This window comes from Enhydra lutris, unplaced genomic scaffold, assembly GCF_002288905.1.
Source record: "Enhydra lutris kenyoni isolate GAN:26980312 unplaced genomic scaffold, ASM228890v2 scaffoldscaffold86, whole genome shotgun sequence".
NCBI classification, from domain to species: domain Eukaryota; kingdom Metazoa; phylum Chordata; class Mammalia; order Carnivora; family Mustelidae; genus Enhydra; species Enhydra lutris.
In genome coordinates, this window is record NW_019154170.1 from 3,441,226 (window position 1) to 3,464,368 (window position 23,143).

General features: G+C 61.7%; 1 protein-coding gene across 1 annotated transcript; it reads left to right on the forward strand.

The window, feature by feature from the left end:
- Positions 1-1,027: 1,027 nt before the first annotated feature.
- On the forward strand, positions 1,028-22,256 carry LOC111161815 (mitogen-activated protein kinase kinase 2). The gene is made up of 11 exons (XM_022525799.1): positions 1,028-1,368; positions 4,794-5,004; positions 9,050-9,196; positions 13,175-13,252; positions 13,900-13,951; positions 14,038-14,162; positions 14,759-14,972; positions 16,777-16,841; positions 18,162-18,223; positions 19,322-19,367; positions 20,896-22,256. Exons 1-11 carry the CDS (start codon positions 1,277-1,279, stop codon positions 21,004-21,006), a joined length of 1,203 nt encoding a protein of 400 aa, XP_022381507.1. The 5' UTR covers positions 1,028-1,276; the 3' UTR covers positions 21,007-22,256.
- The last annotated feature ends 887 nt before the right edge of the window (positions 22,257-23,143 follow it).

Sequence of the window (23,143 nt, forward strand, 5' to 3'; positions counted from 1 at the left end):
ATCTCTGGAACGCTGAGAAGCTGTACAAATGGAAAGGTTTTTATAGGCAGAAGCAAGCAGCATAAAGAAGTTTGTAGCAAAGAGTGGATTGTTTCAGGCAGGATTCTCCTTCCTTCGGGGGAAGACAGGGGTCTGTCAGGCAGATGGCCTCGATAGGGAGGACCTAGGAATTCCAGATTGGCTAGTTACAGGTCCCACTCTTGGGAAAGCTCAAAACCACAGTTAGGTTCGGTCTCAAACTTGCTTTGCTGACCTGGGGCTTGACATGAGTCAATCCATTTGGGGCCTGTTCTTGTGTAACAATATGACTCCAATTATCTGAGGTCCCCAGAGGAGTCCTGTCCACCCAGGCAGAGAGGAGCCCTGGTGGGGCCGGGGCTGGGGCAAGGGCTGGGGAGTCCGTGCTTGGCGGGGACAGAGCCTCCATTTGGGGAGATGGAAGTTCCGGAGACGGAGGGTGGGGTGGTCGCAGGACGAGTGAGCGTGCTTCATGCCACCGAGCTGTGCACTCTGAACATTAAGTGGTAAATTTTAGGCCATATGTATTTAGCACGACTTAAAAATAAAGTTTGGAAATGAGCTTTCTTTCCAGGGACTGTGTGTCCATATACGACAAAAAGACTGCAATGGACTCTGAGTGGTCTCCCACACGTTTTGGGGATCTTAGTGGCTCATGCAGCCCCAGTCGGCACCCACAGGGTTCACGGGGGTCTGGCCTCGAAACCGCGCACCTGCCCACTCTCATCAGCTCGCAAGGCGCCTCCCGCCGGCTCCGCCTCCTTTGCGCCTCCGCCCAGAGCTTCAGGCGCATGCGCAAACCAGCTGAAGGAAGCGAACAAGGGTGCACGCTCCTGGCGTCGTCTCGGTAGATCTCCGCCCCTCTCTCCCGCCCCACCACTGGAAGGCGGCCTCCGGCTGGTGCGCACGCGCCGCGGTGAGGGGCGGGGCCTCGCGACTCCCGGCGCTGGCTCTCGCGAGAGGCCGGCGCGCGATTTCGTTGCTCACCCTCCCTACCCTCGGCTTCCCGGGCTCGGGCTGCAGCGTCAGCTTCGGAAGGGCCTCCTCTGCGGCGGCGGCGGCGGCTTCTCGGCCTCAGCCCCGGTGCCCGTCGGCGCGCCTCGCCCCGGGTCCGCAGCGACGCCCTCACTCGCCGCCCCGGCGCCCGCCTAGGCCGCGGCCGCAGCCCCGGGCTCGCGTCGGCGCCGCCCGCTCCCGGCCCGCCCCCTATGGGCCCCGGTTAGAGGTGCCGCCGCCGCCGCCGGCCCGCGGAGCCCCGATGCTGGCCCGGAGGAAGCCGGTGCTGCCGGCGCTCACTATCAACCCCGCCATCGCCGAGGGCCCGTCCCCCACCAGCGAGGGCGCCTCCGAGTGAGTGGGCCGGGCTTGGCCGGGGTGAGGAAGGGGCGGGGGTCCCTGAGTAGTGAGGTGGGTAGGAGGGGGGACCTGAGTGGAAAACGTGGGTCGGGCGTTCCCTGAGTGGAGAGGATGGGGTGCGGGCCCTGAGTAGTGAGGTCGGGGCAGCGGGTCCCTTGGCGAAGAGGATGGGGTGCCGCGCTCTGGGTAGTGAAGTTGAGGGGAAGGGGGTCCTGGTTAGTAAGGCTGGGGCAGGGGGTCACTGAGTGGAGAGGACGGGATGCGGGACCCTGAGGATTGAGTCAGGAGTGGGGGTCCCTGTCGTGTGTTCTGGGGAGAGGGTCTCTGGGAGAAGAGGACGGGGTGGGAGTTCTGGAGGAGGGAAATGGAGTTGAGGGAGGGCTCCTGCCGGGAGGTGGGGGGAGGAGTCTCAGTGGAGAATGAAGCCAGGGGGAGGTCCCTGAGGAAGAAGATGGGGTATGGGGCCCCAGTAGTGAAACTGGGCGGGGCTTGCCTACCAAAGAGTGGGGGGAAGGGTCCCTGGAGGGGAAGGGCGGTAGAGGGCTAGGATGAGCCAGGACCCCCTAGGGAGAAGACTAGTTGAGGGTCTCTAAGGGCACAGGGGCAGGCGAGGCCCCTGAGCGGTGAGGTCAGCTGCAGGATCCTGGCAGGGAGGAGGACAAGGATGGAGCCGCAGGCAGGCACGGAAGCAGAGAGGAGGGCTTTGGGGGAAGGGACAGAAAGGAGCATCTGGGACAGTGGGGTCTTGAGACGGGGAATCCTACTGTGGGAGGGACACACACTTGCGAGGTCAAGTGAGGGTGATCCCTTGGCCATAGACGTCCCTGGGATCTCCCCACTCCTGTCCCTCACAGTAAAGAGGAGCAGGATGGTTGCAGAGGCCCCGGGCTGGGGTCTGTTTGCTGTGGGTGTGGCATGACCCCCTGAGAACCAGGCGCGATGGGGGAGCATCGTGTGTGGCCCCACTCAGGGGACCCGGCCCCTGTGCCCCGGGCAAGAGGGTTTGATGCCTGGGTGTGCGACTTGACCTCTTTCTCTGTCTCTGAGCAGGCAGCTCGACATGGGGACGGGGTCCTTATTTTCAAAAGCCCGCTGCTTACTCTTCTCGCAGGAGAGCGCCTTCTCCGTTCTCTCTCCGCTTTGTTTTACTCGCTGCTGATTTCCACCCCTTCCAGAACTGCCCCCTGCAGAGGAAGCCAGCCATTGGAATTCCAGGGTTTCTTTGTAGCCACAGCTGGGTTGCTATTGCATGGAAAGTGGATGGACCAGCTGACTACCAGGACGCATGTTCAGATCGCAGGGTCCTGCGAAGACGACTTTGCAGAGTCTGGCCTCAAAAGCCACCTCTTCAGCCCTTTAGGAAAGAAGCCTGTCGTGTACATTGATTCCTTTGCCTTCCCTCCTCTCTCCCTTCCTCGTCCAGGTCTCTGTTACCCAGGCTTTCAGGGAGCGCCTAGTAGGCCCTCGGTCCCGGCTCAACACCGTGCCGTGATGAGCAGGGCTTAGCAGTGAGGATGGTCACGGGTTTGGTTCCAGGCATTGCCACTTCCCTGCATTGCGACCCACAGGCAGGTTACTTAACCTCTCTGAGCCTGTTCCCTCCTATGTGGGCTGGGACTACAAGATACCCACCTCCCAGGAAAATCTTGAGAGTGAAACAGGGTGGTGTTTGTAAGCCCTGATGTGTGTTCAGGAAGTAGCACCTAGTCCCCTGCCTTCTAGCAGCTTCTCGATGTAGCAGCTCCAGTGACTTCCCTCATCTCATTCCCAGCTGTGCCCCTTTGCTCAGCCTCCAAGTTCTAGCCCAGTTAGGGTCAAATCTGAGGTTTGGAAGTATCCTGAGAGAGCCCCAGTCCCCCCCTTTATTCCCTGCTTGAATCCCCCCGGCAAGTCTCCCCCAAGTTGGGGGTCAGCCTCTTAAAAACCCTCAGAAATCGGTGGCCGGGCATCACCCAGGGACCTTTAGAGACTCTCTGAGTTGCCCACCTTCTCTGGTCCAGTCAGCCCCAGGCCACCGCCGGGATTTGACATGTCCCAGGTCCGAATTCAGGGGAGCTGGATGTGTAATATGCCTTCCAGATTCCAGAGGCTTTATATGAAGAAAAAGGAAAAATAAGTTTTCATTAATTTGTTTATACTGATTTCATTTTGAAATTTGTATTTTTTTAAGTATTTTATTTATTTATTTGATAGAGACAGAGATCACAAGTAGGCAGAGAGGCAGGCAGAGAGAGGGAAGAAGCAGGTTCCCCGCCCAGCAGAGAGCCCCATGCGGGGCTCGATCCCAGGACCCTGGGATCATGACCTGAGCCGAAGGCAGAGGCTTTAACCCACTGAGCCACGCAGGAGCCCCGTGAAATTTGTATTTTTGATGGGTTAAATTGAATATGGTAAAACTAATTTCACCTGATAGATATTTTTTAACGTAGCCAGAAAAATTTTAATTGTACATGTGTAAAAAAAAAAAAATTTGCCCACGTGACTTTTATTCTATTTCTTTGGGACAGCACTGGGTTAGTCCTTTGGTGCGTTGAGCTAATGTCTGCCCGCCTGTTACAGGGACCTGCTGTTGACTCCAGGTTTGGGTCAAAGTCAAGGCATTCGTGAGAATAGCTTTCAGTCAAAATTCCTTGGGAAATTCCTCATATCACCTAATAAAGGGGTGTATATGGTGGGGTGTTGGTTTTTTCCCTTTCCTTTTTTTTTCTTTTTTTAAAGATTTATTTATTTATTTGAGAGAGTACCAGGGGAGGGAGAGAACCCCAAGCAGACGCCACACTGAGCATGGAGCCCGATGTGGGGCTCCATCCCACGACCCGAGATCATGACCTGAGCTGAGATCAAGAGCTAGACACTTAACCGTTTGTTAAACAGGAACGTTTGTGCACATAAATGCTTCGTGTTTACAGTAACGTCCTAAGAGCCTGCTGGCTGGGCAGCCGCGCCCTGGAAATGTCTGCACTGTTTGCTGTCTGCCCCTCTTCGTTTCCCCTCAAGTGCCCCTGTGTCATTCGTGTACTTTAAAGGCAGGCATCTTGCAACTTCTGTCTTCTGCCCCGCAGTTCTTGTTCTTGGCCCTGACCCCGCTCAGAACGAGTTTCCTCCTCTGTGTCCGCCTGAGCCTTCCCTCACCTGACCCGTGGCTTGCCCCCAGCCCATCCCCTCCCTGTTCCTGCGTCTCCTTCCCACGTGGTCTAGAGTCCTCGTGTCAGGAACGGGAGCTCCTGGGTCTGAGACTAGCACCAGTGAGCCAGAGCCGGTCCTGAGGGAGGGGCTGGTGTCTGATCCATCCCAGTGTCCTTGCGGCCACACACCTGGGGCCTGGCACTCCGCGGCCTCACCCTGAGCTCAGCCGGGTCCAGTCCTCTTTCCGCAGCCTGCACTGTCTTCACTGGCCCTTGCCCTTTGGGTCTTTGCAGAGCAAACTTGGTGGACCTCCAGAAGAAGCTGGCAGAGCTAGAACTGGATGAGCAGCAGAAGAAGCGACTAGAAGCCTTCCTCACCCAGAAGGCCAAGGTCGGGGAGCTCAAGGATGATGACTTTGAACGGATCTCGGAGCTGGGAGCTGGGAACGGCGGGGTGGTCACCAAGGTCCAGCACAGACCGTCCGGACTCATCATGGCGAGAAAGGTGAGGGGTGGTCGGTGAGGGCGGGCCCTCCATCCCTGTGCCCTGCGGCGGTGTGTGGTGGGGCAGCCCCTGCCCACCACCACCATCCCCCACCCCCCGAAATAAGAGGGAGGTTTGAAAGGTGCAGGTCTCTGCTTTTTTTCTTTTCCTTTCTTTTTTTTTTTTTTTTTTAAGATTTCTATTTATTTATTTCACAGAGGTCACAAGTAAGGTAGAGAGGGAGAGAGAGAGGAGGAAGCAGGCTCCGTGCCGAGCAGAGAGCCCGATGCAGGGCTCGATCCCAGAACCCTGGGATCATGACCTGAGCCAAAGGCAGAGGCTTTAACCCACTGAGCCACCCAGGCGCCCCAGGCCTCTGCTTTCTGATTGGCCCCTGGGCTTGGCACGCTCAGCGCTCCCCCGTCCTCAGGGAGAGCCGGCCTCTGGTTAGGATACGGCAGTGCCCCTCTGCCTTGAGCATCTCTTCCCTTCCGTCCCTGACTTCTGCCTTCCAGAACTTAAACTCCCGTGCTCAGAAACGTCCGGATCGTTTTAGACTGGCGCACTCACCCTCCCAGCTGAGCGGTCTAGAGTCCTTCCTGCAAGCTTGATGGGTGAAGAAGAGGAGGATGTGACCTTTGGGGATAGTGGCTCACATAACCAGGGGACTTTGTGTGACAAATTATTCTGCTCCTACGGGCACATTCTCTCAGGCAGGGAAAATCACCTCTTCTGGAATCCCCTCCCCCATAGGTCCTACTTCGCATGCTCAGAAACCCGGGCACCCCATGCCTCCGTGGTGCCCGCTGTCCTGCCTTTCCCGGGAGCGCTGCGCTGGCTGGCTGTCCCCTGGCCTGTTTCTCCTGCCCCTGGAGCACGCCAGCCCTCCAAGACCTGGCTCTGCCCCCTCCACGCAGGCGGCCTTTGCTGAGCTGGAGACCCGAGAAATCTCGGGTCTGCTGTCACCCCGTGAGCAGGGATAGAAAGGCAGATGTGAGATTCCATGGCTGGTGGGGAGGGGGGACCCTGCGAACAGCATGCTGGCCCAGGTCGGCATTGGGGACCTCGGAGAGCCCCCAGGCCAGCTGAGCGGTCACCAGGGGCACCAACGGGTGCTGCGTATGGCTTTGTGAGGACATAAGGTCACCAGATCTCCAGAAACAGCCTGGGGCGGGGCTTCTCCCCGTGCAGCACTGTTTGCTGCCAGCATCCCTGTGGCCCCTTGGATCGGCAGAGGGTTTTCCTAACCAGTATGACCTGCTGGGAGAGAGCAGGGAGAGCAGTCATGTAAGCCCCGAGTGAACTGGTCTTGAGGTTTACAATCACATGCGATAGAAAGTGTGTTCTTGACCCACGCGTTGTGTTCTGACTCCTGCATCCTTCTGCGAGCCCGGGGGGCGAGACCTCTGCGTTGCTCGGGCCCCGGGAGCTGTAGAATGAATTAGGGTGTGTGTTGGGCACGTGCTCTCCTGGGCTTCCCAGAACTCGGGCAGAGGAGCCTGTTTGGGCATCGTGTTTGTGTGGGCCCTGAGCGCTTGCTTGCCTCTGATGGGGGTCTGTGGCCCCTGCAAGGCCGCGTCATGGTCCTGGCTGCCATCCTTCGAGTGGTTGCTGCGCGGCAGAGCTGGCGTCCTGTTCTGGTCTCAGGGGAGCAAAAGCTCCATTTTACACACAAGGAAACGGGCCAAGGTGGGTCGGCGTCTGAGTTGGGTGTGAGCCCTCTCGGGCCTGCCCTTTCCCGTTGGGCCTGACCTGGAGGAAGCTGTCACTGTTTTGCCTCCAGAATGTCTTCCCTTCTCTTTCTTGTGTGCACCCCCATTCCGCCGTAGAAGTCGCCGAAACTCCTGGATGGGCTTGGTGTTGGGTTTGAATTGCTTGCGCCGTCCCTGTGTCACCAGCTCCCGGAGCATGCCTGACCCCAGGTGGTGGCGTGGAGAGAGCGTGGGTTTGGGTGATCTGGGAGCCTGGCCCTGACACACACTTGACCGCTCGGCAGCCGCGTGCCCCTGAAACAGGATCGAGCCTCTAGAACCTGCAGTGGGGGCGGTTCTCCCATCCCCACGTTGCTGTGGAAATGTGTGCTCAGAAGCGTGCCCCTTCCCATGCCCGCTCTTTGTCCATATGCTCTCAGTGTGGCTCCTTGGGGACCTGGAAGGCCCACCCTGCAGGCCCGGGTGGAAGTGGCCCATGAGCCCCTGCGTCCTCCCTGCATCTTTCCCAGAAGCATCTTGACTTCCGGTGGCTGTCCTTCCCATGCCGGGCCCCAACTCCAGGCTCCTGTGACCTCTGGGTTTCCATCCAGTGCCGCCCACCTTTGTCTACCCCTTCCTCTGGTGCAAAGCCTAGAGTTCTTGCTCCCCAGCTCAGTTGCTCATCTGTGGCTCCTTTGAAGTTCCTGGCGGAGAGCTGCAGTGTCCGTGGCGGCCAGCCCGGTCAGCTGTGTGCACGGAGCCCCCGAGACGTGGTCGGTCCGGCCGGGGTGTGCTGTCGTGCAGAGAACCATGGCGCCAGGTTTCAGAGGCTCAGTATGGGACCATTGCATGAATATTTTTTACATGGATTGCAAGTTGAAACAGTCTTTTTTTTTTTTTTTTTTTTTTTTGGGACACAGGCAGAGAGGAAGGGAAGCAGGCTCCCCACTGAGCAGAGAGCTCGATGAAGGGCTTGATCTCTGGACCCTGGGATCATGACCTGAACTGAAGGCAGAGGCTTAACCCACTGAGCCACCCAGGAACCCTTGAAACAGTCATTTTTTGATATGCTGCATTGAGTTAAAATACGTGGAAAGAGTCACTTCTGTTTCTTTGCACTCTGGTGATGCGGCAGCCGGAGGGTCTACAACTGAACGCGAGGCCTGGTTGCATTTCTGTGGCTGATGTCGGCCTCTGTCACCCTGTGGGGCGCATCCTTCAGCCTCAAGTCTTTCCGGGATTTTGAGAGCAGACCTCCTGCCTTCCGCGTAGACGGCAACGCTTCATTTTCAGACCAGCATCTCGTGTGTGCCTGTTGGCATCACGTCACAGGTGCAGTCCCCTCAGAGGAGAGAGCGTCCCCAGGTCCCACTGGGGGTGGCCGTGGCGGGGAGCACAGGGCCTGGAACCCGTGGCCAGAGCTTGCCTTCACAAGTGGAGGCATGAAGCTTTGCCGGGGAGTGGCGAGAGGTACCAGGCACCGTCCCACCAAGACCTTCTGCTGTTCTCAAGGTGGCCGGAGTCATCGGGGAGCAGGTGTTGCTCCCCACACATACTGTGTACCTCCCTGAGCTTGGCGCACACCCCTTCCTGCCTTGGTGGCCTCAGTCAGCATTTTGCCCCCCACTGGCCACCACATCTGTCCGGCCAACTCCCACTTGTCCTTCCAGGCGCGGGTCCCCTTTGAGCAAGTCTTTGCCGCTCCTTCTCCCTGTCACAGGGCTCCGATGAAATGTGGGACCTCTGGCGATAGGTTCAGATGCCCCTGACAGGCAGGTGGAAATAACGTTCTGTTGTCCTATTGCAATGGTCGGAGCAGCTGGGATTCTAAGCGGCCCGGACGCGGAGCCCCGGCTTCGACGCTTTCCTGTCGGGCTGTCGGCGTTGATGCAGCTGTGACTGCCATCTCTCCAGTCCTCGGTTTCTTCCCGTGTGAACGTCGGGATGTCGTGGGGGAGCCCCCCTTCCGCTGACTTGAACTCGGGTGGAAGGGGAGCCGGGAGCCTCCTCCAGGTGGTTCCCTGCCTGAGCGTCGTGCGCTTGGGGCCCATCCCCGGGGTAGCGCATGGGGTGCCCTGCTCCTGTCCTGGCGGAGCGGCATGCCTGTGTGTGGGTGTGGGCGCGCGCGTATCTCTTCACCTGGCGGGGAACACTTGGGCGGCTGCCAGACTCTGGCCGTTGTGAGTCCTGCTGTGTGGACACAGCTGGATGAGTTTGTGTGTGGACGTGTGGTTTTGTTCTCTAGGTAAGTGCCTCGGCGCGGATTGCACAGTGTCGAAAGCTGCCGAGAGCACAGTAAGGGTCGGGGGCCAAAGCCGCCGCCTCCTGGGCCCCCTAGAAGCCTGGTTGTGAGCCCCCTTCGCTTCCCCCCGCAGCTGATCCACCTGGAGATCAAGCCAGCCATCCGGAACCAGATCATCCGCGAGCTGCAGGTGCTACACGAGTGTAACTCTCCGTACATCGTGGGCTTCTACGGGGCCTTCTACAGCGACGGCGAGATCAGCATCTGCATGGAGCACATGGTGAGCGTGCCCACTGCCAGCGGTCCCTGGAGGCACTCCGTGCCGCGCGGCCGTGTGCACCTAGGTCCCCGGTTCTGTGTGCACGAGACGCCCCCCTTGCAGCCTGGCCTCTGCCCGCACACCTAGTGGAAGCCTTTCCCCACTGGCACGCAGGCATCCAGCGTTGCTTTCCCCACAGTCCGTGTCCCGGCCACGGCGAAAGCCTGTCAGGTAGTTCATCGAGCACCATCGGGGTGGCGGACGCAGGTTGTTTCCCCACTGTCGGGAGCAGCAGCACAAGGAATGTCCTTGGGCCAGAGGTGGGATGAGGTCCCAGAGGCGGAGCTGCTGGGCCCAGGGCCCCGGAGCAGGGGGCAGCAGTCTGTGCGCTCTGTTCAGGGTGAGACCCGGCTTTGCCACCCAGCTCTGGTCTGTGGAATCAGAGCTCTGGGGTGGAACCCGGGAACTGATCTTGTTTCAAACCGCCCTGCTGGTTCTGATGAGCCCCCTTGTTAAGAAACGCTGGTCTTGAACCTCAGAAATGGGTGGGATCGGGGATAACGAAAGCAGAAGTGGTCAACGCTGAGGGCCCTGGGGGGAGCCTGAGCCGTCCGGTACGGGGCTGCGTGCTGTTGGGCCGTCGGGGCTCCCGCCCGTTGGGGCCCTTGCGGAACCAGGATGCGGTGACCTTGGGCCCGGGGGCTTTGGCTACGCCTTGCAGGCACATCGCCCTCTTCCCTGATGGTGTTGTAAGGGGGCAGGAAGTGAGTTTGAGCAAGCAGCCGGGAGGAGTGCGTTGTGAGCAGCCGCGTGGTGTGACCCTGCCCTGGAGAAGGTACTTCCCGCCCTCCCACTCTGCCCCTACCTGGCCCCCAGGCTCCTGGCCCGGCAGCGACCCAGCGCAGAGGGAGAGGGAGGTCAAACCCGCCACCCACCTGGCGGTCACTGCAGACAGGCACGTAGCACAAGAAAGGATGGGGCGTCCCTTTGTGGTCCAAGGGGCGCCCTTTGCCTCCTCTCCCTGTTTTCCCTGAACGCAGTGGGAATTCAGAGGTGCCTCTTGCCCTCTTAGAGGAGGGGGAGCGGTTCAGCCTGGCCTGCCTTCTGCTTCAGTTGTCGGTGAACCTAAGCAGAGGTTTCCTGCGTGAGGCATCTGCCCCCAGCAGCACGAGGAGGAGCTGCTGTGACACGGGGCGGGGGAGGTGCTGGCAGTCCCAGGGGTGTGTCGTGGCCGTCCGCTGCTTATTCTTGGTTGGATTTTCTCGGTGAGCTTTCCTGCCAGGTGTAGGAGGAGGGCAGCGGCTCCCTCTGGCAAAGACGCCCTTAGGTGAGGTGTGCACCGGCACAGCGCGCCGAGCTCCGATGCCCCAGTTCGCAGGTTAGCCATGAGCCTTTGGGAGGGGGCGCTGCCGGCAAGGAAGGGGTGAGAACAGACGGATTCTAAAATACCAGGTCATAACGTACCGGAAGGGGGAGGCTGTCCCACTGGCCTTCGCGGTGTTTCCACGTCACGTGACCCATGCACAAAACCGCCCCGTGTGCCCAGGGCCTTTCTGAGTGTGCGGGACATTCCTGCCACGCTCACTCATGTGCCACATTGCGGGACAGCTTGGGGTCGGCTTGTACTCACTGCCCACCTCCCAAAGGCGTGATTTGGGACCAGGTTCTCCCCACCTCCACCTGAGGGGTGGCAGTGCCTGCCCGTGGGGCCGGGGTGGGGGTGGAGGGATCCAGTCTTCCCGCGGAGTCTGGAGCAAGGAGCAGAGGGTGAGACGTCGTCTCTATGTAGGTTTGGGTGTGAATCGGTTCCTGTTCCCGACGGGTCGATTTCCAGCCCCGGCTTGCGAGCAGAGACCCCGAGTGGGGGATGAGCAGCCCAGGCTCAGCACAGGAGGGGGGACTCTCCAGGCGGCACCTGCCGGCTTCTGGGGTTGTCACCGACAACTCGGGGTGAACCCTGCAGACCGGGGGTGTGGGGGGCGGCTTACTGCCTGTCCAGCGGTACCTGTTGGTATTTGGGCGTCTGGTCGCGTCTGAAGCACGTGCTCTCTTGTTCTGTGACAGTGAAAATCACACACCCGCTGCCCGGGGAGGGGTAAGGACCCGTACCGGGCCACTTGCCAGCAGGGCGGGGAGATGGTGCTTATGTGCTGCAGGAGAAAATGCGCATAATGGGAGCCCACTTCCGTACAGTTTTTAAACGCTGTGTTTTCTAGCGCGTATGGGAACGTATGCAAATACACAGAAGGATCTGGAAGCCACATTTCAGGGGAGGCGAGTGGAAATTTAGGGAGAGGAGAGTGTCACTTACCTATAATTGCTTTTGTTTTGAGAGAGAGAGAGGGGGAGAGAGCGTGAGCAGGGGAAGGGGCAGCATTTCCAGCAGGTTCCACGCTGAGCACAGAGCCCTATGCGGGGCTTGACCTCACGACCCTGAGATCACGACCAGAGCCGAAGCTGGGAGCCGGGCGCTGCCCCAGCGGAGCCGCCCGGCCGCCCCTACGGTTGAGCTTTTTCTAAGATGGTATTCGAGCGACGCTTGCTTAGTAAGAGTGCCGTTCCCGGAACACTGAGAACACACACAAAACGAAAGCGCGTGACGCCGCACAGGGTGTGACATTTGGGGTCAGAGGGACCCAGTTGTGCTGTCTCCTGCACCACTTCCTGTCAGCGTGACTTGAGCAACTTACTGTCTTCTCGGTGTGGACCGGGGTCTCGTTCGGAAGAGATCCTGCCCCAGCAGATGCTAGGCCGTGTCTGCGGGCGTCTGTGGTGGGCGCGGGCATGGGGTGAAGCAGCGGCAGCCAGAGAGGGGACAGAATTGTCCTTTCCCCGAACTGTCAGAGCCGCTGACGAGGTCCCCGCGCGGGGTCTGGCCTACCGTGGCCTTTCTGGGGTGCTCTCCCTGGACGTCCTCATCTATAAACCTGCCGCGGCCCCATGAAAAAGTCCAGAGCGAAAGGAGCTGTGTTGCAAAGCAGGGTCCTAGTTTAGAAGGAATTTTTCAGTATGCTTTTACGTCGGGTGATAGAGGGGAGGGCTGACCCTAGAAGGCCTTCCCGCTGGTCCTGCGGCGGACCCAGGAAGGCCGGCCCGTGGGTTTCTCCCGGGGCCCGGCCTCTCTCTGTGCACACCCCCCCACCCCCACCGCCCCAGCAGAAGCTAGGCCAGAGTCCGTGCCAGTTGTAGAAGCTTCACAGCGCGCTGGGTGTTCTAGAGCTCCCACCCCCGGCCTTTCTAACTGAGCAAGGCTGGGGTAGAAGTGCTGGAGACAGCAGGCCCCAGCCCTCCCCGCCGTGTCCACCTGGCGTCCCGGGGGCCCAGTGAGGACCCTGGCCTGGGCTTGGTCTCCAGATTTGCTGTCAGGCAGCCTGTGGATTTAAGGCCAGGCCTGGGGTGGGGAGCTGAGCGGGAGGACCTGTGCAGGGAGCACAGCACCAGACCTATTGGCCAGAGGCAGGGGAGCAAATCCCTCTGCCTCTTCCTCCCCTGGTGCCTCCTGGCCTCCTTTCCCAGCCCTCCGACCCCGGTGCGGTGGGGCTGCCGCGGGCTGGCAGGACTGGAACCCAGGCCCCAGAAGCGGGCGGTGGAGCTCTGGCGCCTTCGTGGTTGCTCCGGTTGCCAGCCCGGCTCTCTGCCTCGCCCGCCGCTGCCGTGGCAACCTGGGAAGGCCTGCTGAGTCAGAGGCCTGGGCTCCCGGAAAGCCAGGCTGCTGAGGGAGCGTACTGCCACCCTTGTCCTTCCTTACTGGATGGGCTGTTCGGGAGCCCCAGAGCTGCTGGGGCCTGAAGGAGGCCCCACTCTGGGCCAGCGGGTGGCACTTGGCAGTGGTCTGGCCTCTGTTTCCTGTGGAGGAAGCCAGGCTTCAGCTTGCCGGGAACCGGGGAAATGCTTCGCCTTCCTACCTGCTGCTCCGGTGTCCCTCTCGGGACCATCCTCTGCCCTGCCCGGCCGCCCACTCAGCACGGCTGGCTTTTTTTTTTTCTGTGCTGACCCTAGGATGGTGGCTCCCTGGACCAGGTGTTGAAAGAAGCCAAGAGAATTCCCGAGGAGATCCTGGGGAAGGTCAGCATTGCGGTAAGTGGCTCCAGCCCCTCTGGCCAGGCAAGCGCTGGGGGCCGTGCGCATGCTCCTGGCCCAGTGCTCTGCCCGTTTCTATTCTCCCCACCCCCTTCCACGTGGCCAGAGTCAGAGCAGCCACCGGAAGCCCGGGACTGCAGCCCACACCCATCTCTGCCATCTGCAGGCCTGGCCAGTGGCATCTTGTGGCCTATAAAATGGGAGTGATGCTTCCCTTCCCCATTCAGGTGTCAGGGTGCCCAGGGCCTGAGTGGCAAGGGCCCCAGCTTCATAGGACCCCACAGTGCCACTGTCCCTTGGTGAAATGGCCGTCCGCCTGCAGGGCCTCCATGCAAACCCAGTTCAAAAGCACTCCCCAGACGATCCCCGTTGGGGCAGGGCGGCCCTCCTGCTGGGCCTTGGGCCTGGCCAGTCCCTGCTGAGCGCCTGCCCGGCCAGTGGGCCGTGCGTGCAGGTGGGTGAGCCGGGCATGTGCCCACTGACCTGGGACAGTATGACCGTCCCTGCTGCTCTTCTCACTTGCCCTCGCCCCTCAACAGGGGCTCCTCCCTGAGCTCGTGGGCCCTTAGGTCTAGCAGACTAGCGGCCCCTTAGGTCTGCCCACGGTGCTGCCCCGCTGACCCCAACCTGGGGCTCCCCCACAGGTTCTCCGGGGTTTGGCGTATCTCCGGGAAAAGCACCAGATCATGCACCGAGGTGAGCCGGGCAGGGGTGCCTGGGGGCTGGGCGGGGCTGGCAGGCAGGCCCGGCTCCCCCCTCACCTGCCCCGGCCCCGCCCGTAGATGTGAAACCTTCCAACATCCTCGTCAACTCCCGAGGGGAGATTAAGCTGTGCGATTTTGGGGTGAGCGGGCAGCTCATCGACTCCATGGCCAACTCCTTCGTGGGAACTCGGTCCTACATGTCTGTAAGTCCGTTGCGGCGTGAGGAGGTCTGGATCCTCCCCGGCCTGTCAGCTGTTCTGTTTTCCAGAAGCTTTTCCAAAGCCTGCAGTTCTCCGTAGTACACTTGCGTTTTCCGCTTGGTTTCTCTTTTCCGTCCAGATTCTCGCTGTGGCTGTCTGCTCACGCCGGGCTCTCTCTGAAGTGCCCGCCCGGTGCCTCCCGCTAACAGGAAGAGCCCCGTCCAGGAGAGCAGTCAGGCAGCCTCTGGGCCAAGAGTCTACCCCCCAGATAGCTTAGGAAACATCTGGGTGACCTCAGGAGCAGACTCTAAGAAGCTAGTCTTGGGATTGTCGTGGAAGAGGAGGCACCCCTCTGCCTTTCCTGGGGCGGCCACCCTTTTCCAAAAGGGCCGGAGGTCTGGCTGTTGAGCGCCGTTGTCAGCCCCAGCCGGGAGCGTCGTGGTCCCGCGGCAGGGGCAGGGAGGAGAGGGAGTCGCTCTTTCTCCGTGGCTGGGTCTCTGGAGGGCGGCCCAGGCCCGGATGGGGCTGCAGGAGGAGCGCCACGCACGCTCCCAGGTCCCAGCACCCATCGGGGCGTCTCTCTGCTCTCTCGCCGACAGCCGGAGCGGCTGCAGGGCACGCACTACTCCGTGCAGTCAGACATCTGGAGCATGGGGCTGTCCCTGGTGGAGCTGTCCATCGGAAGGTACCCCATCCCCCCGCCAGACGCCAAGGAGCTGGAGGCCATATTTGGCCGGCCCGTGGTGGACGGGGTAGAAGGAGAGCCTCACAGCATCTCGCCGCGGCCGAGACCCCCCGGACGCCCCATCAGCGGTACGGCCTGACTCTGGAACTTCGGGCTGGGACAGGCCGCGAGCCGCACATGGGGAGTGCCGTGCGCGGGGCGGCAGCTGCCTCTGCTCTGGCCCCGCTCAGCACCAGCTGTCCCCGGTCACGCTAACTGTGCTCAGCGTCCCTGGGTGGTCCCGAGGCTTCTGGGGACGGTTCCCCAGGCCGCTGCCATCTAAGGCAGCTGCGAGGGTTGTGGCCAGCCTGGGGGGGCGGGGGGGGCAGTTGTTCTGGAACGACCTCCTCAGCCGGGCTGCTGGTTGGTGGGTTTTCCAGCATTTCATCGCACGAGGATGGCCCTGAGAGCCACCTACGTGCCCGCCGTGCGGCGAACGTTCTGCTGTGTTGGGGCCGGGCCTTGCAGAACCTGGAAGCGATGGCTCAATTTCCTTGGGCGGCTTGTCCGATTCAGTCCTGACACACAGTGTGGGAATGGGACAAGAGGCCAGGGGGCTTTGGGGGACTCTGCGGGCCAGCACAATCCCCCAGGAGGTGGGGGGCTCCCCCGGGCACATTCTGGAGGTGGCGAGAGTGAGGGTTACGGTAGACGCAGCGTAATTACGAAGCAGTGCTTCGGACTCTGATTTCCATTTTTGAAGTCAAGTGACAGGAAGGGAGTTGAGCGAGGCCAAAGGAGCGCGCGGCTGAGCGCGGCTGGGCGTTTGCTGCCGGCTTTGTGGAGCCCTTAGGCCTCACGCTCCCCAGGCCTCACTTGTGGAAGGTGTACGGTTCGTGGAATTCTGTATCTTCACAAGGTTGTGCCAGCATAACCAGTGTGTAGTTTCAGAATGTTCCATCACCCCCAAAAGAAGCCCCTTACCCACTCGCATCTCCTCCCCCGGCCCCCACGACCCCCCTTCCTGTCTGTGGAGGGGCCTGGTCTAGGCGTGTCGCATGTATGGGCTCATACCCCATGGGGCCTTCTGTGTCTGGTTCCCTCCCTGCGTGTCGTGGGCTCAGGGTCTGTCCCTGGGATGGCACAGGTCAAAACCTTGCTCCTGTTCGCAGCTGTGTGTCCCAGTGTAGTGGACCGCGTTCTTTGCAGCTCACGGACAGGGGCCATCCGACAGCAGCTTTCACAGTATTTTTATGCCCAGCTTCTCCTTTTTTAGGGACAGACCCTCACCGCTGGGGTGTCTTGATTTTCTCCAAGGGGAGAACCCCCCCCACCCCCGCTCCCATCTGTGTCCCCGGGCCCTGGCCCTGTCCCTCCCAGCACCAACTCCCAGATGGCATCGCGGGTGTTCAGCTGTGGCCCTGTCCCAGCAGGGAGGAGTGGTGGGCCGTGCCAGGCCACCTTGGCCTGCCAGCACCTCCCCCAGCCCCGGCCCTCATGCCCGTTTCAGGACAGGGGACAGAAGGCGAAAGTCCAGCTGGGTCGAAGATGGGTCAGCTACCCCCAGCTGGCCGTCCAGTCTGGACAGCACTTGGGGCCTGACGCTGCCCTCACCCGCGGCTCCGCGCAAGGTCATGCTGCCAGCCTTGCTGCTGGTCAGCGCCACCCGCACAGCCTCGCCAGGCCGCACGGCAGGGCTTGTGATTTTGGCACAGCCTGGAAGCAGCACCATGCCAAATGTGTGACTCCTCAAAAAACGCTCCTGTTCATTTTGGCATTTTGCCTTGTTTTGTTTCGTTAATTCACCAGATGCTCAGAGAGAAGCTGCTTTCCCAGAAAGCGAGCCTAGCAGCAGGGAGCCCGCCAGGGTGCCTCCCCTGGTCTGGGCCAGTGTCAGGGGCAGGATGCTCGGCTGACGCCTGCCTCACCCCTGTTTTGTCTCGGCCCATGCAGGTCACGGGACAGACAGCCGGCCTGCCATGGCCATCTTCGAGCTGCTGGACTATATTGTGAATGAGGTGCGTACCTGAGGCCCCTCTGGCTTGTCTTCACGCGGGCGGGTGAAGCCTTTGGACTAGGAAGTCGTTACCCAGAGCCGCACGGAAACCGGACTGTGTTGGGGAGGAGTCGGGACGGTCAGGACCTCCCGATGGCTAGTCGTCGGGGGTAGGAGTGCGGCCTTCCTGCTGTGCCACACGAGTCCGCCACTTCCCAGGAGGAGCTCACGTGCCTGTGTGTGTGCGTGTGTGCGTGCACGTGTGGGGATGGGGGGCGTAAGACAACCCCATAGTCCTGCTGCGGAACACCCCCACCCCCGGCCCGAGCTGCCCCCCACCCCCGGGAGCTCTCCATGCATCTCAGAGTCCTTGCACGCACAGTCACAAATGACCCCCTTCCCCAGGGAAAGCTCGGGGCAGGAGGCGTGGCGGGCCCGACCTCCCCAGATCTTTCTCACCACCGCGTAAGCAGGTAGTGGGGTTGTTTCCGTTGTAGACATCGCAGGATGGGAGCAGCCTAGCCTCCTCGGGCCTGTGGCTGGAAAGGGACAGAGTAGGACCTGTCCCCAAAGCCCGCCCTCCCTGCCTGGCCGTGTTGCCCCTCCTAGGCCTCCTTTGGGCCAAAGTATGCTTCCAGGGGCCCTTTGGAGTCAGGGCAGAGAAAGGGGATGGCGTGTGGCACTGGCTTAGCATAGGGTGGTGGGTGAGTGGCCTGGAGCAGGGCTGGTCATGACAGAACAGGACGGGCAGGCTCTGGTGACACAGCTCGCCCTTCACCTGCAGCCACACCTAGGCCCAGCAAGCCCGTCCTCCCAGGGAGCCTGCCACCACCTCCCATCCCTGCCTGGAGGGGGCCCCTCGGGTTTCACTGGGCAGTCTGCCTGCTGCCTTCCCTGACAGGCCTGACCCTGCACCCGGCTATGCCCACCCCAGCACATACGCATGGGGCCAGGCTCCTTGGGCTTCTGGAATCGGCTGCCTCATACCCCACCCCTTCCCCCAGTGGTCCACACCCCCAGCTGGAGACGGGTGGGCCCTGTTCTCCTACCCCCTGGAACCAGCTGTGATCCCAAAACCAGAACTTTCCAAAGAGAACTCCAGATGAGCCCGAGACCAAATTGGCAGGACGGGCAACAGGTCCTGTGTGGAAGCTGCCAGAAGACGGGTCGGGGGGGGCTCCGCCTCTGGCAAGGGGAAGGGACTAAGGCCAGGAGAGATGCCTTTTGAGGGTCCCCCAAAAGTGCTGGGCTGTCCTCATGGATTCAGGCCCAGAAGCACCTCCCCAGGATTCTGGAACCTTCTTCAAGCATCTAATCCCCACCTCTCTGCTCTCTCCCACAGCCGCCTCCCAAGCTCCCCAGTGGCGTCTTCACCCAGGATTTCCAGGAGTTTGTAAATAAATGGTAAGGTGCCACCGCCCCCAGCACGGTCTCCGGGCGGGCCAGGGCAGGATGCCATGCCACCAGAGGCCCCGCCTGCCTCCCGGGACAGCTCCCACACCCCGGCCGCCGGCCCAGGTGCACACTTCCTTCCTGGTCCTGGGCCGGGTCCCCCTTCCTGGATCAATGGCAGGACTGCCCACGGGCAGTGGCATCGGGGGGCGCCTGGAGCTCACCTGAGAACCCAGATAGGTTCCCTTTCCAAGACTGCTGAGTCATGGTGTCCATCTGCTGTCCCCATCCTGTCCCCAAAGCCCAGAACAAACCAGGATTTCAGGCTCTTTGGAAATGACGCCATTCCCACCTTGCTTTCCGCCGGCAGGCATCCCGGTTTCCTAACTGCTCGAGCCCTGTAGCCCACTAGCTTCCAAACAAGCCTTCCAAGTCGGGTTCTGGCAAGTGGCCAGCTGTTCTCAGTGTGTCAGCACGGGCCTGGGGCGAGCAGGCTCTGGCGTAGGAAGGGGGCCTGGGGCCACCCCCTCACCTTGAGGGCAGTCCTCCAGGTCAGGGGGGTGGAGTCTGCCGGCCTCATTGCTGCCTGGGGACCGCGTCCCACACGGTAGCAAACCCACTCCCGGCGGTGAAGGGACCACTGGCCCTTTGCGCCACCACTGGCGAGCACACTGCCGCACGAACCAGGGGTGAGTGTAAATGTTTTTCTACACCTTGCATTTTTTTTTGGTTCTGAACAGCCACCGTTTGACTTCGGGCTGGTTTGAGCAACTGTCTTCAGGAGCAGTTCTGCTTTTTTGAAGGAAAAAGTTCCATTTTGGCATTCAGACTCCCAGATCAGGGGGATTTATTTGCTGTTGCTGCTAGGCCTCAGACTGAGCAGCGGCCAGGGGTCCCCACAGCCTTTCCTCTTCCTTCTCGTCCTGGTGTCAGACCCTTGCCCTTTCCTCCCCAGGGGTCCTGTCCTCACCCCTGCTCCTTGCCGCGACCGGCTTCAGCTGGGCCAGGCGCGGGGACGGGGCTGACCTGTCATGGCTCAGAATGTGGGGTCGCATGGCAGCTGGCTAACTGCCCTGCATCGTCTCCCCCGTTCTCTCTCTTTCTCTCCAGCCTAGTAAAGAACCCAGCAGAGCGAGCAGATCTGAAGATGCTCACGGTAAGTGACCCCAGGGTACTGGCTCGCCCCGCGGAGAGGAGAGACCCCAGGCAGCCCTCGAGAGGCTCTACCGTCCTGCACGGCGTGTCCCCCCAGAGAGCCCCTGTCTGTGGTCTCCTGGCTCCACTAGTGGGCGGGTCTAGAGCGACCCTGGCGCTCTTGGCTCCTGGAGGCGTGGTCAGGGGTGTTCCTGGGGCTGGTGGGGCCCCACAGGCTGGGGAGACCCAGGGTTGCCAGCCTCCCTGTCCGTCCCAGGGTTGTCACCTGATGTCCTTGAGAACCAGGGTGGGCGTCGAAACTCCCCTTCCCCTGGCAGGGCAGGGGACACGGGGCAGTGAGTCCACTAGCGCATTCAGTCCCCTCCACTGCCTGCTCTCATCCCCACGGCCCTGCCACGCCTGCGGCAGCCCGCCCTTCACCCACCTCCACAACGCGAGACCGTGTGAGTCCCGGGCGCTGGGTCCCCGTTGTGGCGTGGCAGAACGTGAGCCTTCTATTCAGTGTCAGGACGCAGCCTTTCCAGGAAGGGAGTCTCGGCCTTCCTGCCTCCTTCACAGAGTCTCCACCTCAGGGCCTTTGCACAGGACAGTCCTGCTCCCCGGGGGACACCTCCTGTGGCCCTCTTAGCTGGCTTGTCCCCATCCTGGGGTCTCTGCTTTGGCACCTCCTGTGAGGTGTCCCCAGGCACCTCGTCCAGTCTTGCCTCGTCTGTTAGTTTCGGTGGCAGCCAGTGTCTCCTGGTCATGGGCGCCACCGAGGGCACCACGTGGGAAGGGTCTGTGTGCCCCGGTTCCAGCAGAGAGTTCCAGTTATATGTGTTATAGGCACGTGTGACGTCACTAATATGTGTCAGGTGTAAGGTGTACAGATAAGCGATCTAGATGAGCTCCTAGTGTTGAGGTCCCCATGGGGCACCCTGGTCTCTCTGCCCCAACTTAAACACTTCCTGTGGGGCCTGCTGCCCCGGACCATGGGAGTCCTGTCACCCAGCTGGGCGTTTCGTGGAGGCCTGCACCCCTCCCATGCCCCCCAAGCCCCCAGGGCCGCCCCTGCCCTGCACGCCCTTGGGGACAGCCTTGCTCATGCCCCCCAGCCTTCAGGAGGGAGCTGCCAGTGTCCCGTCCTGTGCAGTTGCCACCGGCCTCATGTGGTTCTCACAGTTCTGGAAACGAAACAGAGCGCTGAGTTCTGTTCAGCCCCGGGAGCCCAGCGTCAGGGCCTTGGGAGGCTCTCATGGCCCGTGGCTGCTGCACCAAACAGAACGTGTTGGGGACTTACTGTCCTTGCAGACGCTTCTCTCCTTCCAGATTCGGTGTTCTCTCCCAGGGGCGACTGGGGGGGACAGCGGGTGGTGTCTGGGGACCTTGCGGGCTTCACGACGGGGGTGCTCTGGGCGTCAAGGGGCCGGGGACAGTGCCGTCCCCCTCAGAGCATGACCAGGGCTGACGAGCCCACAACCTCACCTGCCACCCCCGTGAGCTCCACTGGGCGGGCCGTGGCCTTCCTGACGCGCCTTTCCTCCCTCCAGAGCCACACCTTCATCAAGCGGTCCGAGGTGGAAGAAGTGGATTTTGCCGGCTGGTTGTGTAAAACGCTGCGGCTTAAGCAGCCCAGCACACCCACGCGCACGGCCGTGTGACGGGGTCCTGCGGGTGACCTGCTCGCCGTCCCACCCGCGCCCCGCCCCGCCCCTCCCGCCCAGGCCAGGCCAGGCCAGTGCCTCCCCTCCCCGGCCCGCCTCTCCCTCCACCGTCTGCGGAGCCACCCGCACGTGCCACAGGGACACTGAGCCTTGCTCCCGCCTGTCCCAGCTGGTGTGGCCTCTGGTCCCCGGGGAAGGGTGACGGGTGACGCTGCTCGCGGGGTCTTTTCAGACCTGCTTCTTAGGGTTAAAGCAAAACAGGGAAAGAAAATGCAAACCGTGCCCAGTGTACTCCTTGTTCAGTTTGTTGCGGGGGGACGGGGGGTGGTGAGCCTCTGGCTTAGCCCCAGGCCGAGAGAGCTCCCCATGAGCCCCCTGCCCACCTGGGGGCAGCATCATGGGGTAGGGGAGGCTCCGGGAACTGGCTTCTCTCTGTTTCCAAGGGATGCAGCGTCAGGGGGACTCTCTAGACCTTGGTGTCTTTCACCAGAGAAAGGGACGTGCCTCAGCCCTGCTCTCCTGTGTCGCCCCCCTCGCCGGCGCCCGCCCCTGGAGGTGGGCCCTAGCGCCCATTGCTGGTCATGGGGTCCACTCCTTGACCCCGTCTTGTCACGCCACTGACCCGCCTGTGACATGCCCCCAGGAGGGACCTGCTCACCGCCTCCTGTGCTGCCCGGGCCACCCTCCCGGCTCTCAGTGGCGGGTGCTGAGCTGACACTTGGCAGAAAGGAAGCAGCGGGCTTCCAGGCTGTGCGCGTGGTGGAGAAGCCCCGCAGACCCGCCGGTGAGCCTGCGCCGTCCCCGCACCTGCAGGCCGTGGCTCTTCGCGTCCCCTCCGCTCGCCCAGGATGCGTCCCTCAGGCCCTCCAGCCGTCCAGCCACAGCTGCCAGGCAGGGAAACGGTGAGGGTGAGGTGGTCCCGGTTCCTGTGTCCATCGGGTCATGCGCATGGCCCAGGACCCAGGGCTGGGCCACTGCGGCTGGAAAGCAGGGCCACCTCTGGAGACGGGGGAGCCACTCCCTGGACACCGTGACAGGTCACGGGGCCCATCTGCTCTGCGGGGCATGGCCGGCGGCCAGCCCTGTGTTTCTGGAGGCGGCCCTTCTAGTCTCCTGCCTTGTTTTCTGTGGACGCCAAAGAAGAGACAAGTTGCTGGCTCCTTGCGCCAGCTTCCCAGGTTTCCACCACTGCTAGTCCCCAAAGTCTCACCTGGTTGAGAGGAGAATAAAGAAGATCCTGAAGTCTGCCACTGTCCCTCTGTGGGGCCGGGAAGGTGGGTCAGCATCTGGGCGGTGGGGTCCAGCGCGGGCCACCAGGATGGGCCACATGTTGGGGCCTGTCCCACCCACGCCTAGCCACAGCCGCTGAGCCTCCAGTAACGGGCTGCCATTTTCAAGGAGTAAGAGACCATGGTGGCTGGGTCCTGAGGGCTCGGGGAGGATTGGGAATAGATGGGGAGGCCGATTCCAAAGCAGGATGTCTCCAGGCTCAGGACCCCAGAAAGGTCTGGGTGCCGCCCCAAGGCTTCCGCTCCGCGCTGCTGCAGGGCCGGACTGCAGAGAGTGGGTCTTTCTCTTCCATGTCTGCCCCAGACCAGGCTCCTGGGAAGCCAGGGGCTCGCGAGAGCCTCGGGGACCAAGGCCAGTGCCTCCCGGGGTCTCCTCCCCACTGCCATCTCCTGCACACGCCGGGCTCTCCGCCGGCCAGACCTGATGGCGGGGGCTCCTCGGCGAGGGGACAAGGCTCCTCGGGAGTCCTGTAGGAGCTGGTGGTTTTGGTGTCTCCTGACCTGGGGGTCAGGGCACAAGGTGGCCCTTGGGAGAGAGGGAGCGTTTTGTGTGGCCACGTTGAGGTTTCTCGGCTCTTCTTGAAGAATCATGACACCATCAAGTACGGGAGCCCCAAGGGAGCCCCCCTGCCTCCACGTTCGGGGACCCTTGCAGACACACCTGTGACCCGGGGCACCCCCTCTTTCTGCCCTCTGTCCAAGCAACCAACCAGTGAAGGCGTCTGAGCTCCGCAGTCCTGTGCAGCGGATGGGTTCTCCGTCTGCGCCAGCCTTTCTCATCCTGCTCCCTGCGTCCCCGGCGGGCAGGATCCGGATGGCCCGCTGGGGCCCCTGCCCCTCCCAGG